At 35.1% G+C, this 16,183-nt stretch overlaps 1 protein-coding gene across 4 annotated transcripts in view; it reads right to left on the bottom strand.

Annotated features, from left to right (window-relative positions):
• LOC149802481 (polycystin-2-like) overlaps positions 1–16,183 on the bottom strand; it is a 90,901-nt gene that overhangs the window by 59,489 nt on the left and 15,229 nt on the right. For all 4 annotated transcript variants that reach the window (XR_016420035.1, XM_089951719.1, XM_089951720.1 and 1 more), the window contains exons 2-3: positions 14,299–14,412; positions 2,182–2,309 (exon numbers count right to left, since the gene is read on the bottom strand). Coding sequence is in view for 3 of the 4 variants with exons in the window: in XM_089951719.1 (XP_089807845.1) it covers positions 2,182–2,309; positions 14,299–14,412 (242 nt within the window). In the remaining variant the exon portion in view is untranslated. The remainder of the gene's footprint in view (positions 1–2,181; positions 2,310–14,298; positions 14,413–16,183) is intronic.

The following is a 16,183-nucleotide window of genomic DNA, read 5'->3' as shown; positions in this document are numbered from 1 at the left end:
TTTGACTCTTCCCATTAAAAACAAAATTGTGAATACTTAATTTGAAAATCAGACATGTACAGTTTCCATAAATTTGAATCAGTAACTCTTTGCCTATGACCTAATAAGCAATATGTGTGTTTGATTTTCATGCGGGGAAAAAAGTCTGGTCAGTCGTCAGAATAATATTTTTTTATAACTCTACCTCAATTTATCTAAAGTGAGCAACAGTGGAATGATCTAACTCTATTCCTTTGAGAAAAGCCCTTGTCACTTTTACTCCACAACATGATGACATACCATAGTGTACAGACTATATGGCCTTAACTAAAATAAACATACCATAGTGTACAGACTATATGGCCTTAACTAAAATAAACATACCATAGTGTACAGACTATATGGCCTTAACTAAAATAAACATACCATAGTGTACAGACTATATGGCCTTAACTAAAATAAACATACCATAGTGTACAGACTATATGGCCTTAATTAAAATAAACATACCATAGTGTACAGACTATATGGCCTTAACTAAAATAAACATACCTTAGTGTACAGACTATATGGCCTTAACTAAAATAAACATACCATAGTGTACAGACTATATGGCCTTAACTAAAATAAACAGAAAAGAGTGAACAGCAACAAGTTTTGTCAATTTCAATAAAAATAATTTATTTCCCTTGAATACAAAATGAAAATTTAAAAAAAAATTGCATTACTGTGAATTAAATTTCAAAGAGTCCTAAAAGTTTCATCACAAGTCTGAATGTATAAAATCTGAACTGAATTGAATCTATTTATGTTCTGTAGTCTTGAATGTGGTAATGTGCCAAGGACCTAAAGTTAATTTCCAGAACATTTTAAATTGTGAACAAGGTCAATTACTAAAATTATGATAAAGAACATGACAAACGACATGTATACTAGGTTTTTCCATGGGGGAATACAAAACATCCTAGACTTTTACTTCCACTGATAATGATCCAAATAGTGAAGCTATACTCACTGAGAAACATTGGCTACATATTAATGATAAATTATTATGTTCTTTACAAAATCAATGTCCCTAGTCAGATACACAGTGAACTTGATTTTGGACTGAGGCCAGGTATAATAGATACCTTTAAATAGTGATTATTTACTTGATATTTGGATCCTCATGCATCCACAGTCCTATGGAAGGTCATTATTTACATGCCTTAAGAAACATACATGGCAAAAATCAATGTTAAAACACATATGACAGAAATCACTGTCAAAGTACATGGACATTTAGGACAATGTCAAAACCCAAAGGTATGATCAAGTCCAAACCAGACTGAATTTCGTATGTAGTGATGTCACAATGAAAGCTTGTGTATTGAAGAAAAAAATTGGTACTACTATGTTATTTGTTATGATAGACTCAAAAAGGATTGACTTTGGATAAACTATGTTATTATTACTTTTCTGAACAACAAGGAATATTTAATTTGACCACACTGACATACACTTTACCTATGAATGAAATAAAATCCATACTGGTCACAACCCTCAAAATAATAGAATTAATTTTTTTATAAATATAGAACAGTAATATTAGAACAGTAAAAAATATACAACCCAAGTCCTGTCGAACCTGTTTACAACAGCTACCATGGGAAAAGACCAAAATGACCTTTGTAGACAGGTGACCTCTGAAAGCAGTTTTAGCGAACAAACTTGGGTCATGACAAATGCATACATGTACCCAACAGCATTAGCGTTTGTACTAGTAGTAGTGTTTTTATTTGGCATGTATTATTACTGACAGTAGTATCTATTTAACAAAAACAAAACACATAATAATTGTATATAGGAAATTTGCCCGGGGGTGAGGGGTATTAGAATGGACATTGTGACCAGAACTGATGTACACAGGTGACCATTGTGACAGCTGGCAATCAAGTGTCATTATTCAGTGTAGTCCATTTCAATCAAATGCCTATCTGCCAAAAGGACACAGTCCATTTTTCTGAAGTTGATTGATCAAACTGAGAAGATGAAGAATTTAATTCCCTTAAATTTACCCATCAGGAGTCTATAACACAGCTGCATTTTGAACAATTATAGTCTTTCAAAAGTTTCTGAATGAATGTGCACTGATTTTTGTCCGAACCACTGATCTGAGTATATCTGTTCAAACTGCAATAAACACTTTGTTGCAATTCTTACCTCCCAGAAGTCATTAACGTTTGTGAGATCTTTGAAGGAAGGATTAGAGTCAGTCTGGGCATTCAGGAAAAGATCACTCATAACCTTGGTGTAGTAATACATGGTGGTACTGGTCATTCCAAATGTCACTAAAATAGAGAATGATGTTAAATACACAGAGAGCAGCTGATTTCCAACTATCATGAAACCTCATTTTTCTAAACCACATCAAATTATCACTTCATCTGAACCATATTCAGGACTCCCAAGATATATATGGTACAATGTACCCCAAATATGGCATACAAATTCCCATTTATCTAAACATGATATATTATGTGTACATAAAATATGATATCCAAATTTCCATTGCCCAAGCACCATAAACATATACCCACAATATGATATCTAAATTATCATTTATCCTAACACTATAAACAGATACCCCAAATGACATCCAAATTTCCATTTCTCCAAATACTATATACGTATAACCCCCAGTAAGACATCTAAATTTCCATTTATCAAAATAATATAAATGTATGCCCCCAATATGACATCCAAATTTCGATTTCTCCAAATACTATATATGTATACCCCCCCATATGACATCCAAATTCCCATTTATCTATCTGTCTCTATATATATATATATATATATATATATATATATATATATATATATATATATATACCCACAATATGACATGCAAATTTCAATTTAATTTCAATTTATCTAAATAATATATAAGTATACCCCCAATATGACATCCAAATTCCCATTTATCCAAACACTTTTCTGTCCTCCAAAGAGATTGATTAAAAACCTCTTTTGAAATACAATGATCAAATCAGTTATGGAATCTACATGCAATATCCTCATGCAGTGTTTGTTCTAGAAATGCAAAAATAGGGCCCAGTGGCCCCTACATTACCAAATCAAAAAATGTGGTCATTTTGACAAAACAGGGGTTGCAAAAATCCTTTCCTTTATCTTGCTTATTAAAGAAAGCCAATTTTTAAGTAAACTGTGTTTCTTCGGGAATACTTACCAAATCATATCAATGTTGGGGATATAATGATGCTACCTCACGAATCAGGCCATACAAAAAGACTAAAATTATCTTTTTCTATTTCTTATATACAAAGGATAATAACTCTTGTCCATTACCTCCCATGCCAATGCCAGGTATCACTAGTTTTTAAGCTTAGGTATATACTAATGAGATTGTTTGTGTAGCTAAAAAGTTTGGGAGGGTTTTTAAGTAATGTTATTGGGTAGGTATTCTCAGAAACACAGTTTACTTAAAAATTTGCTTTCTCCTTCAAATATGTTACCCAAACACATTAACATTTTCACCAGAAGAAAGAAGCATTTGCGTGTGCCACTATTTGTCTCAGCGAATTCTTTGATTGCAAACAAACAGTAACCTATTTTTGGCTACAAAGCCTGGTTGTTTCAAGAGAACAACTGAACCATCCAATCTAAACTGAAGATAGTTCGGGTCGACAGAAAAAGCATGTAACTCGCTCACCCTGCATGCTGAAGCAAAAGCTATCAGGATATATGTTTTGCATGATAGTAGCTTTATTAAAAAGTGGGCTCAATGCTTGAATTTATTTGAATTAAACCATGTTAAAACCCAGAACAAACTCCATTTTAGAAACAGTGTGAAAGAGTTTGGTTGATTGAGATCAAAACTGGCTGAAAAATCTGATATAACTTTATCATGCCTGATATCATGTCTACCTTGATGCCAGAAAGTGTCTGATATCATGGAGAGGTAGCTGTTTCTCCTCGAAATGCGTGAGAAAAACTTAGCCAGTTGAGGGATTGAGGAACTTACAGGGACAATGTTACTGATATGGCAACAGTCTCTGAAAACATGTCACTTTCCCTCATAAACCTTCAGAATGAAGGGCCTTCTTGCTCTCAAGATTCTCTCCACATTGGAAGGTTTCAATTATTTTTCTCACATGACTGTCAAGACAAGAGCCAAGCGAGAAGAAGACAGTCTGAGGAGGGATGGAACCATGGTTGCTTGAGAAGATTCAGGTAGGCCAGAATCTTCCTGGGCAGATCTATCACTAGATTGAGTAGATTGGTAACCGATGACTTGTTCCATCTGAGAGGGGCTATCAGAATCATCTTGAAATTACTCACCCTGTTACTTCTGGATTATTTTTAGTACAAAGACCATGGAAAGGCAGGTAAATGCCCACAGCTCCTCCCAATTGATTGACATAGCATCCATGGCCCAAGCTTCTGGGTCTGGAACTGGAGAGACAAAGGTGGACAACTTGCGATTCCACCTTGTTGCAAAAGAGACAAACAAAGGATACCCCCAAAGTGCACAGATCTGAATAAAGACCAACTGATAGAAAGACCATTCCATGTGAATGATTTGACCTTTTCTGGATATGGTGTCAGCCAAGACAAAGAGTCTGCTGGGAATGTGTCTGATGTGTATGTTGATGTGAAGGTTATCACACCAAGTTAGAAACTGCCAAATCCGAACACACAGATACAGTGATTTGATGCCTCTCTGTTTGAGGAGATAGATCACCACTTGGGAGTTGTCTGGCCTAATGAAGAGCATTTTGCCTGTTAGTCAATCATTCTAAAAGCAAAAGGCATTGATGACAGCCTTCATTTCTAAAGGGTTGATGTGGACAGTCTTCTTCCTGGCTCTGATCCACTGATGACAGTAGTGGAGTCCAACAGTACGTTCTGGCATCGGTACATTCTGTCATACCATTATTTCTGCTTGGGGCTTCTGCCATGGGATCACCATGGTCAGCCAACCTGGTCTGCTCCACTGACGCAGGAATGATTGTATTGTGTGCACGGTCATGACTGTTTGACTGAGAGGGAAAAGGAGGGCCATTGTGCTTGCTAGCAAAGCCATTTGTAAGCTGAGAGGGATCAAGTCCACTGCCACATTCAATAATCCAAGTCCTGTTGGAAACTGGCTTGACGAGTACAATTATCATGATTATGCAAACACAAGAAATCCATACCAGATTCAGGTTGGTGATAAGCTGCATACCCAGTTGGATAAAACGATGCGATAGATAGATGTCAGACATTTCCGAGTTCACCAGAAAGCCAAGATGATCTAAAAGTGAGAGAAGTTCATTTCTGCCTCAGAGAAGAATAAACTTACCATAAGGTTTTGGAGGAGGTACACTGCCATTGTTGTAGATGAAGTCATCAGGGTGCCAACGCAATCCATAACCTTGGTAAAAATCCAAAGGCTCATGCTGAGGCCAAAGGTTAGTACTGATAAAACATGTCACAGTAAGCAAAATGGAGAAATTTCCATCACAAAGGGTGGATAGGGACATGAAAATATGCATCAGATCAAGACTGACAGCATACTCATCCCGTTGGATGGAGAGATGGATTGTGATCGCCATCTCCATCTTGACTTTCGGTGGCAAACAGCTGAGGTTACTCAGGTTGATAATCGGCTTCAACTTGCCATTTACCTTCCAAATAAGAAACAGCCTGGAATTAAACCATGGCAATTGTGGTTTCTGCACACTCTCCAGTGCCTGAGGTTTGACGAGTGACTGTATCTCTTGTTGTAGAAAGGAATCCTCCTGAACTAATGGTATGTCTACGGAAAGGGGAGAGAAATGGGAGGGGTTGGATAAATAAAATCTGATGCCTCTCTGGAATTACCTGCATCACCCAACTGTTCTTAATGAATAGGGTGACCCAGTGAGCCTAAAATTATAGGAGGCAGCTGCCTACAGGTAGGCTGTCTGGGGGCAGTAGGGAGCGTATGTCAATGTCTAGAGTTAGGAAGCTTGAAAGTTAGACAAAATTGGTTTCTTGTCACCTCTGTATGTTTGGCCCCTTGCATGGTTATACCGTTGTCTCCTGGCATTGGGCAGGGATATATATTGCTGAGACTGAAAAGATCTCTTGTCTCAAGCCCACTTATCATCCCTCCGCAGTGGCTGGGGCTGATTGTTTCAGAACACCTGTGTGTGTTGAGAAGCAAGTTGGAGGGGCAGTTCCTCAGATGCCTCCCTCTGAGCTGCTTCAATTTTCCTTTAAAGAGTAACAGCAACCCAAATGGGGTCATACGTAAAGCCAGGGCATGATGAGGCTTAAACAATGTGGACCACAGGCTTAAACAATGTGCGTCTCACTGTATCATATCTAGTTAGCCACAGTGGTCAATGTAATATCCATGGAATATTGAGCTGCCTGGTTAATGACTAGCAATCCTGGCCATTGCCTCTCAAGCACTATCATTGCTAGATTTATCAGTGAGTAGGAAGATTGCCAATAAGGCCAAATCTAACACTGAAGATGTAGCAACTACATTCTGGACTAGCTTTGACAAAGAAAGGAAACACATTTTTATACACTTTATAAAACAGTGGAGCAGACATGAATTGCTGCTAGATTCTTGTCAAGGGTCAGGACATCTGAGATAAGAACATCACCGGTACTTTGCTTTCTGAGGAAAAAAAAGCCTTAGAAATCCCTGTGTCACCAATTCTACCCAACTGCAGGTTGTTATCTCCTAATTTTAGCCAGTTGGGGATGGAGTCAAAATGATGGCGTCTCTTCCTCCTCACCAAAATTTACCAATGATTTTTAACTTTACAGTAATGAGTAGTGGTAGGTGGGCATTCTGAAGTTGACAACACCCTATACATTTCATCAACTGAGGCCTTGAAGCTAAAGTCAGTTCATTTTATGATCGGATCTGAGTAATGCTGATTTGTAGGAGCTTTGTCACACTAACTGTATGCCGAGTCCTGGTCTGGTTCCACTTGCAGCTCTGGATATGCAATACCAGATGGTATCAATGACTCAATTCCATCCCCTTTGAAAATGTCACTAGCTCTCCAAAGTGGATAAGCAGTGAGCAGATGGTCAGCCTGAATGCTCGTGGTGTAAAAGACAGTCTGGCTATCACTGGTACCGGCCAGTCCAAGGGCCTGGCTGGATGGAGAGATTTGTCAATGAAATCTCCATTATATTAAGGATATGTCGCTGATGGTATGGCTCAACAGATGGATCTGTCACTATGATCCCAGTAAATCCTAGATGGCCAGACCATTTTATCAAACAAATCCCCATGCTAGGACAGCTGGACAAAGGCAGACATTTGCGCATTTCTCAACATTATTTTCCTCCACTGAAGCTGATGTTACTGTGGTTGATGGTTGCAAGCGACCAACTTTATGTTGGGGGGGGGGGGGGGGGGGTCCAGCATCCCCCACCAAGACCCACAATGGAATTTTACTTCGGATGTATATTGAGAATGTCAATATTATCTTTCCTTGACTTAATCCATCTTCCCTTCCATTTTGATGCCTTCTGGAATACTGTAGCCCAGACTTTCTCTGTCCACGTATTACACACAATACATGGCATAGAGGATGTGTTCTTAGTAAATACAAAACAAGAGTCATGGATCTCTTCCTTTTCTTTGATCTTTCTGCATTTCATCCATTTAGCTGAGATTTCTACTCAAATGACACAAAATAAATCAAATCATAAATTAGCAATTCAACATGTTACTAACTCGCTAAACCCACCCCCATTACTAACGGAGTAAGCAAATATAGTGTCATGCAAAGTCACTCAAATCTGGAACAATTTTAAAAATAATGTATACAACCTGTAAAAGAGCGATTCCAACACAATAAAATCCCAATTTAAAGTTGGATGGTCCAGTTTTAACACTAAGATGGCTTGGATTGTTTGAGGTATAATGTTTGTTTTATCAGTACAACAGTGAAACTTAAAAACTAGCATCACCTGGCAGAGCAAGGGGAGGTAATGGGCAAGAGTTTTTATTGCCCTCTGTCTATATGAGATTAACAGAAAAAATAGATTTTGCAGAAATTAATAAATCTATGATCCAATGGTCTGTGATCATTATCTCCCTCTCCTGTTACAAACCCTTTGTCCTGGAATTGAATTCCTCATGCTCAAGCAACCATTCCACTCCAGAATTTACTTTTGTCATTTTACTCTATATATTTTCCTTTCTTTCTGATACTCTAGAAATAATTGCAGCAGTTTTCTGCTGAAGAATTCATAATCTCTTCTTCATATTTTCTTTCAATTATCACTGACCATGTGCATGCCAAAGCTCATCAAAATCATTAAAATATTACTGATATTGAAACTAATCATCTATTCCTTCATTTGCATTAAGCTCACTCCCTTCAGAAAGCTTGGCGTATGTTTGATTCTATCAGTGTAAAGTGAATTGTAATAATCTTTCATCTTGTTTTTCTTAGTTGTCTATGAGAAACATGGAGGGAACTTTATTGTGCCAAAGATGAAATATAAGGGACACTGCCTACAGTGAACCCTGCTAATGCATATAACAGAACTCCATATAACACTCTTGTGAGGAGCTCTGTGGTGTACAAAATAATATACTGGGTATTGTATTCCATGTAAAATGTTAATGAACTGGGTATTATATTCTATGTAAAATGTTAATGAACTGGGTATTGTATTCCATGCAAAATTTTAATGAAATCGGTATTGTACTCCATGCAAAATTTTAATGAAATCGGTATTGTACTCCATGTAAAATGTTAATGAACTGGGTATTGTATTCCATGTAAAATTTTAATGAATTGGGTACTGAATTCCATGTAAAATTACTGGCTATTGTATTCCATGTAAAATTTCAATTAGCTGGGTATTGTATTCCATGTAAAATTTTGATGAACTGGGTACTGTATTCCATGCAAAATTTTAATGAACTGGGTATTGTATTCCATGCAAAATTTTAATGAATTGGGTATTGTATTCCATGTAAAATTTTAATTAACTGGGTATTATATTCCACGTAAAATTACTGGATATTGTATTCCATGTAAAATTTTGATGAACTGGGTACTGTATTCCATGCAAAATTTTAATGAACTGGGTATTGTATTCCATGCAAAATTTTAATGAATTGGGTATTGTATTCCATGTAAAATTTTAATTAACTGGGTATTATATTCCACGTAAAATTACTGGATATTGTATTCCATGTAAAATTTTAATGAATTAGGTATTGTATTCCATGTAAAATTTTAATGAATTGGGTATTGTATTCCATGTAAAATTTTAATGAACTGGATACTGTATTCCATGTAAAATTTTAATGAATTGGGTATTGTATTCCATGTATAATTTTAATGAATTTGGTATTGTATTCCATGTAAAATTTTAATGAATTGGGGAACCTATTCCATATAAAATGTTAATGAATTAAGTATTCTATTTCATAGATTGAAAATAAATTTTAAAAAATTGTAAACCTCAATTAGGCACATGTATTTTTTTGAAAATTAGCTTAAAACAAGAACCTGTAATACAGGATTGTCTTAATGTTCATGACATCATTTACTGTCTTTCAAAATATGTCATATGTCAGGGTAACTGAGACTAACTCGGACTGCACTCGTCTGTAAGTGTTCACAATGTGATCAAGTACTGTCATTTTAAATGTGATATATATATATATATATATATATATATATATATATATATATATATATATATATATGAAAATTTGTGTATATTATTATCACAGTAATACAAGCTTGATTGATAGATTGTGTTGAGTTGTCAGCATCAGAAAATTAATATCATTACAAGACATAAGGAGTCGAGTCATGATCCAGATTTTCTGATGCAGGTAAGACGTGATCTAGCAATCAAGACTGAATTAGTATGGTAATGTTTTTATTATATACTTATCAATTTTCAAATAACAAGTAGTACAGCTTTCATTAAACATATCACAGTTGTGCGTTGTAGTGTAGTATACCTTTCATTAAACATGTCACAGTTACGTGTTGTAGTGTAGTACAGCTTTCATTAACACATTAACCCCTAGCGACAACTTTACGGGGCAGGAGGTTGTAGCCTACTGCTGAGTTCTGTAGTGTCATGGTCATGCATGATACACTAACGTGGATGGTATTATAGAAAGGTAGACAGATGTAGCTCTACAATGATACCAAATAATCTGGAATATCTAGTTGCACTACAAAATACAGATAGAAAAACCCCATTTTTTGGACCCGACATTTTTTTATGCAAAATTTGCCTGTGGTCAGAATCCCATTTTGTGTTTGGATTTTAGACTTTTTGGTCTCAGATCTAAGGCAAACCGGTATGAACTGCAAGCAGACAGATGAGCCTTTGCAAAAAGTAGGATAAGATGGGCATTTGGAATAAAGAGTGGTCTCCATACGAAAATAATGGCTCCGTTTAGCAAAAAAAAAAAAAAAAAAAACAAACAAAAAAAAAACAAGTCCAACTTTTAAATTTCTGCTCATGCGCGAGTCAAATAGCCAATGAAAAACGATGTTTCTAACACAACTAGGCATTATGTTATTGAAAGATGACCGGGGATTTGGTGTTTTCCAGTCTATTCAGAAATAGCTTTCGAAATGTGTTTCCTACTCAATTTTCAGGCAAAAATGACAAAAACCTCCAGGGGTTAGGTTAATGTGTTAAACATATCACAGCTACATGTTGTAGTGTAGCATACCTTTCATTAAACATACCAGAGCTATGTGTTGTAGTGTAGCATACCTTTCATTAAACATATCATAGCTATGTGTTGTAGTGTAGCATACCTTTCATCAAACATATCACAGCTATGTGTTGTAGTGTAGTATACCTTTCATTAAACATACCAGAGCTATGTGTTGTAGTGTAGTATACCTTTCATCAAACATATCACAGCTGTGTTGTAGCGTAGTTTATCTTTCATTAAACATATCACAGCTGGGTGTTGTAGCGTAGTATACCTTTCATTAAACATACCAGAGCTATGTGTTGTAGTGTAGTATACCTTTCATCAAACATATCACAGCTGTGTTGTAGCGTAGTATACATTTCATTAAACATATCACAGCTGAGTGTTGTAGTGTAGTATACCTTTCATTAAACATGTCACAGCTATGTGTTGTAGTGTAGTATACCTTTCATTAAACATATCACAGCTGTGTTGTAGTGTAGCATACCTTTCATTAAACATGTCACAGCTGTGTTGTAGTGTAGTATACCTTTCATTAAACATGTCACAGCTATGTGTTGTAGTGTAGCATACCTTTCATTAAACATATCACAGCTATGTGTTGTAGCGTAGTATACCTTTCATTAAACATGTCACAGCTGTGTTGTAGTGTAGTATACCTTTCATTAAACATGTCACAGCTATGTGTTGTAGTGTAGCATACCTTTCATTAAACATATCACAGCTATATGTTGTAGCGTAGCATACCTTTCATTAAACATTTCACAGCTATGTGTTGTAGTGTAGTATACCTTTCATAAAACATATCACAGCTATGTGTTGTAGCGTAGCATACATTTCATTAAACATACCAGAGCTATGTGTTGTAGTGTAGTATACCTTTCATTAAACATATCACAGCTATGTGTTGTAGTGTAGCATACCTTTCATTAAACATACCAGAGCTATGTGTTGTAGTGTAGTATACCTTTCATTAAACATATCACAGCTATGTGTTGTAGCATAGTATACCTTTCATCAAACATATCACAGCTGTGTTGTAGCATAGTATACCTTTCATTAAACATATCACAGCTGTGTTGTAGTGTAGTATACCTTTCATTAAACATACCAGAGCTATGTGTTGTAGTGTAGCATACCTTTCATTAAACATACTAAGAGCTATGTGTTGTAGTGTAGTATACCTTTCATTAAACATACCAGAGCTATGTGTTGTAGCATAGTATACCTTTCATCAAACATATCACAGCTGTGTTGTAGCATAGTATACCTTTCATTAAACATATCACAGCTGTGTTGTAGTGTAGTATACCTTTCATTAAACTTGTCACAGCTTTGTGTTGTAGTGTAGTATAGCTTTCATTAAATATATCACAGCTAAATGTTGCTTTGATTGACTTCTATTCTAAACACTGCATGAAAAAATAATGGTGTTAATAAAATTTTATATGGTTTGCTTATATATATCTAAATCAAATTTTTGCGCAAAAATATCACAACAGTAAAACATTTTCTATCCCAGCTCACATATCTTCGCTGTATCATGTTAATATATGATGCTACTTTATTCTTAGTGAATAAACCTGAGAATAAATTATACATGTCTTGATACCCCTTGTAATCCATTTCATGATATCCATTGTAATACATGTCACAATATCCCTTGTAATATATGCCATGATATCCCATGTAATTCATTTCATGATATCCATTGTAATACATGTCACAATATCCCTTGTAATATATGCCATGATATCCCATGTAATTCATCAAATATGAATGCTGTGCAATTGCTACTGGGTAAAATCATTAGTCTTAAAGTTTATCTTCTTTTCAAAACTTAATACTGCCATGTGTGTCTATGACATTTATTCAATTTAATAAACTTAATTAAGCTGTTTACTTCAAATAAACTTATATCAAACTCTAAATGAATGTGATAAATGAATGTCTTATATGAACATCTGCATTTGTTATAAGATGGGGCTACTCAATTTTTCTGCATACTGCTTTCCATAATTTGTTCAATGGTAGTTTTATAATTATCATGGAAATTAAACAAAAACAATGACAAATTAATTCCCAGTACAGCAAGCACTTTTTATGAAATATCATTTATTGCATAAGAACAATGAAGTTCCCATCTTATGCATAACAGTATGCAAATTTTTGCATGTGTATATTCAAACAGGTACATGTACATGTAGTTGATCAACAGTGATGTACACAGTAGCTGGGACATTATTCTGATGTATGTTCTATCATGGACAGGGGTGGGAGGATATCCTAGAAATTTAAAATTGTATGTCGGACATCATTTCAATAACATTATGATTAAGAATCAAGTAGACATCATAAGAAACCTTGAAACCCCATGTCAAAATGAACATCTATTATGAAGTAGGTAATACAACATTTTCACGATGGTTCACGTGGAAGTTATATAATATGTCTGAGTGACAACATTTTCATTCCGTAATAACTAGACATCATAAGAAGCCTTTCAGAGAACATGACCATCTGATCAGCACTACTAGTAATAAGAGTGTCAAGCTAGCCACCAGAGTGGACATAGTGGATGTCGGAGGGGCACCATTTTTAGCTAGGACCAACAAAAGCTTTAGATGAATGTGTTTTATTGTGTCAAGGCAATCCTTATTTAGGAAGAGCAACAAAAATAGACTTATGCTAATACACGACATGGCATTTTTATTGTTTAATAGTATCTATACGATGAACTTTGTCTACGTTACGTGTCAGTAAAAATAAGCACCTTCATGACAAGGCGATCATATGCTCAAGGTCAACATGATTCATGACATTTCCAAGCTTCATGGTCGACTCCATCATAACTGACTAGTGAGGTAACATAATCACCTACATGCACAGCAGTAAAAAAGGGTTGGCTCCTTAACTGAGAACAAGCATCATATTCCATGAAACATTTAGAAACCTGATGATAGGTTTAACAAAAGCAAATGTTCTAATGCAAACAGTAAATGAGGCGTGGATCCAACAAGGAGGCTATGCAGGCTGAAGCCCCACAAACTGGGCTGTCATTTTTCACACCATTCGTATGAAGCATATTTGTGCTGTTTTAAAGCTATAAATTTAGCACTAAGTCTTACCGACACACAGAATGAAGCTATTAATATAGCACTAAGTCTTACCGACACAATGAATGATCAAGAAGTCAAACACTAAGTCTTAATCACACAAAGAATAAAGTTATATATCTAAAAATGAAGCTATAAATCTAAAACCAAATGAAACTGACACACAGAATGAAGCTATAAATATAACACTAAGTCTTACCGACACAATGAATGATCAAGAAGTCAAACACTAAGTCTTAATCACACAAAGAATAAAGTTATATATCTAAAAATGAAGCTATAAATCTAAAACCAAATGAAACTGACACACAGAATGAAGCTATAAATATAACACTAAGTCTTACCGACACAATGAATGATCAAGAAGTCAAACACTAAGTCTTAATCACACAAAGAATAAAGTTATATATCTAAAAATGAAGCTATAAATCTAAAACCAAATGAAACTGACACACAGAATGAAGCTATAAATATAACACTAAGTCTTACCGACACACAGAATTATCAAGAAGACACAGTAGATGATCAGTTCTCTCAGTGTGGTTTTGACATGAAGTTCTCTGTCTCCTGTGGTCTCCTCCGTCTGACGTGTGGCCCATAGTGCTGAAATTGAATTATTATTAAATTCAGGGTTACTATTTAGTCATCAGATTTATGCTGATGTGCATCAGAAGCTATCATGCATTCAAATTCTGTTTATTGTTGCCATGTTAACATAGCTAATAAAATGTACATTTGCAACATTATAACCACAATAAACATCAGCAAGTATGAAAATATAGTTACTAGTCCTCCATATTTTCACACTTGCAGCAACTGCATAAAAAAGGAATTTACTAATGGCACCGAATCATTAGCGATGTCAAGATGTTACAATGGCACTGAATAATTTTGAACTGTATGTAGTGGATGAGACTTGAGAAATGTTTGATGTCCAAGCTATCATCAAGCACATTACATGTACATGCAAAGTGGTATTAGAACAAAGTTTCATAATTTAAACTTTATTTAGCACTGACTGAACCAAACATTCTAATAAAGCAACTGACCTACTTTAGATGAGTCTGGTGTTAACATTGGCCATTCTATGAGACTAAACCAGAGAACTCACAGGAAACCTCACATGAGGATGGTAAACACTTATCATATCTGGTACACTATCCATATTGTGCATTTAAGTAACATATGGAATTCTGGTACACTATCCATATTGTGCATTTAAGTAACATATGGAATTCTGGTACACTATCCATATTGTGCATTTAAGTAATACATGGATTTCTGGTACACTTACCAAAAAATGGCTAAATAAATTCCAAAATTAATATGTATTCACATTTGCAATTGAAAATTAGTGTTTTGTTTGAAAAATATCTGACAGTGATGACCTAGGGAATCTCAATGTAGCAACTAGAAAATGACATCAACATTTTCAGTCAGAAAAAAGTATATAGAGCAGAGGTGGCTGTTTCTGTCAGTAAGAAATGCAAGGAAATTTCCAAGTTATCTTGCTATGAATATAATTATATTACCATCATGTTTTTATTTTTCATGACAAAAAAATTCAAAAGAATTCTTTTTTTTATAAAACATCTGTATTTGTCACGAATTAATTTTAATTATTACAAATATAATTATATTTATTATTCTTTAATCGCATGTTTGACAAGTGTCATGTATGGAAATGTGGTGACCGAATGGAATGTAGCAAAAGATATTCGGGCCAAATGCAACTCTGGAAAATTGTTGGATTTAGATTAAAAGGAAGCTTTTATATTTACTGGCATATGTTATTGTATTAAGTACATGCATTCCCTTCTTAAGACTGCGAATCAATCTAGGATTTTTAAAAGAGCACTTGATTTCTGTTGAATATTACACAATTTCTTAAGTCCACTAAATATTTTCTCATTTGCTGAGTAAGTGTGCTTATGTTTACTGAATGTTTACTTGCTCGCTCTCTGATATATACATCACCCGGGTGTTGGCATTCTGCTCAAAGTTTCCCTATCTATTATATCCATAGTGTAGTTAGTAAATTATAGGTTTCAGTGTCAGAACTTCCTATTTTTATCAACAAGCTCATGACTATAGCACCATGCCTTTCACAGGTTGTCCATGACAGTGTAAGCTTAATCACACCACTTTAGTTACAGTTTTTAGATTACAACATATACAACTATTAACATACACATGGCATATTCATGTACTGTTAGGTAATTTATGGGGGACGGGATGCAATTTTCTTTTGAGCTGGGATTTTCAATTTTCTTTTATCTCAAGATAATCATTTTTTAGACCAATGTAATAACAACAACATGCTGTTCTTTCCCGATAAATCGGTGCAGGGTATTTTTCATGGTATTTTTCAGAC

Source organism: Sinohyriopsis cumingii, chromosome 3 (genome assembly GCF_028554795.1).
Source record: "Sinohyriopsis cumingii isolate HCF-2022 chromosome 3, ASM2855479v2, whole genome shotgun sequence".
Lineage (NCBI taxonomy): Eukaryota > Metazoa > Mollusca > Bivalvia > Unionida > Unionidae > Sinohyriopsis > Sinohyriopsis cumingii.
Note: the sequence above shows the minus strand (reverse complement) of the source record. Positions and strands in the feature narration are given on the sequence as shown.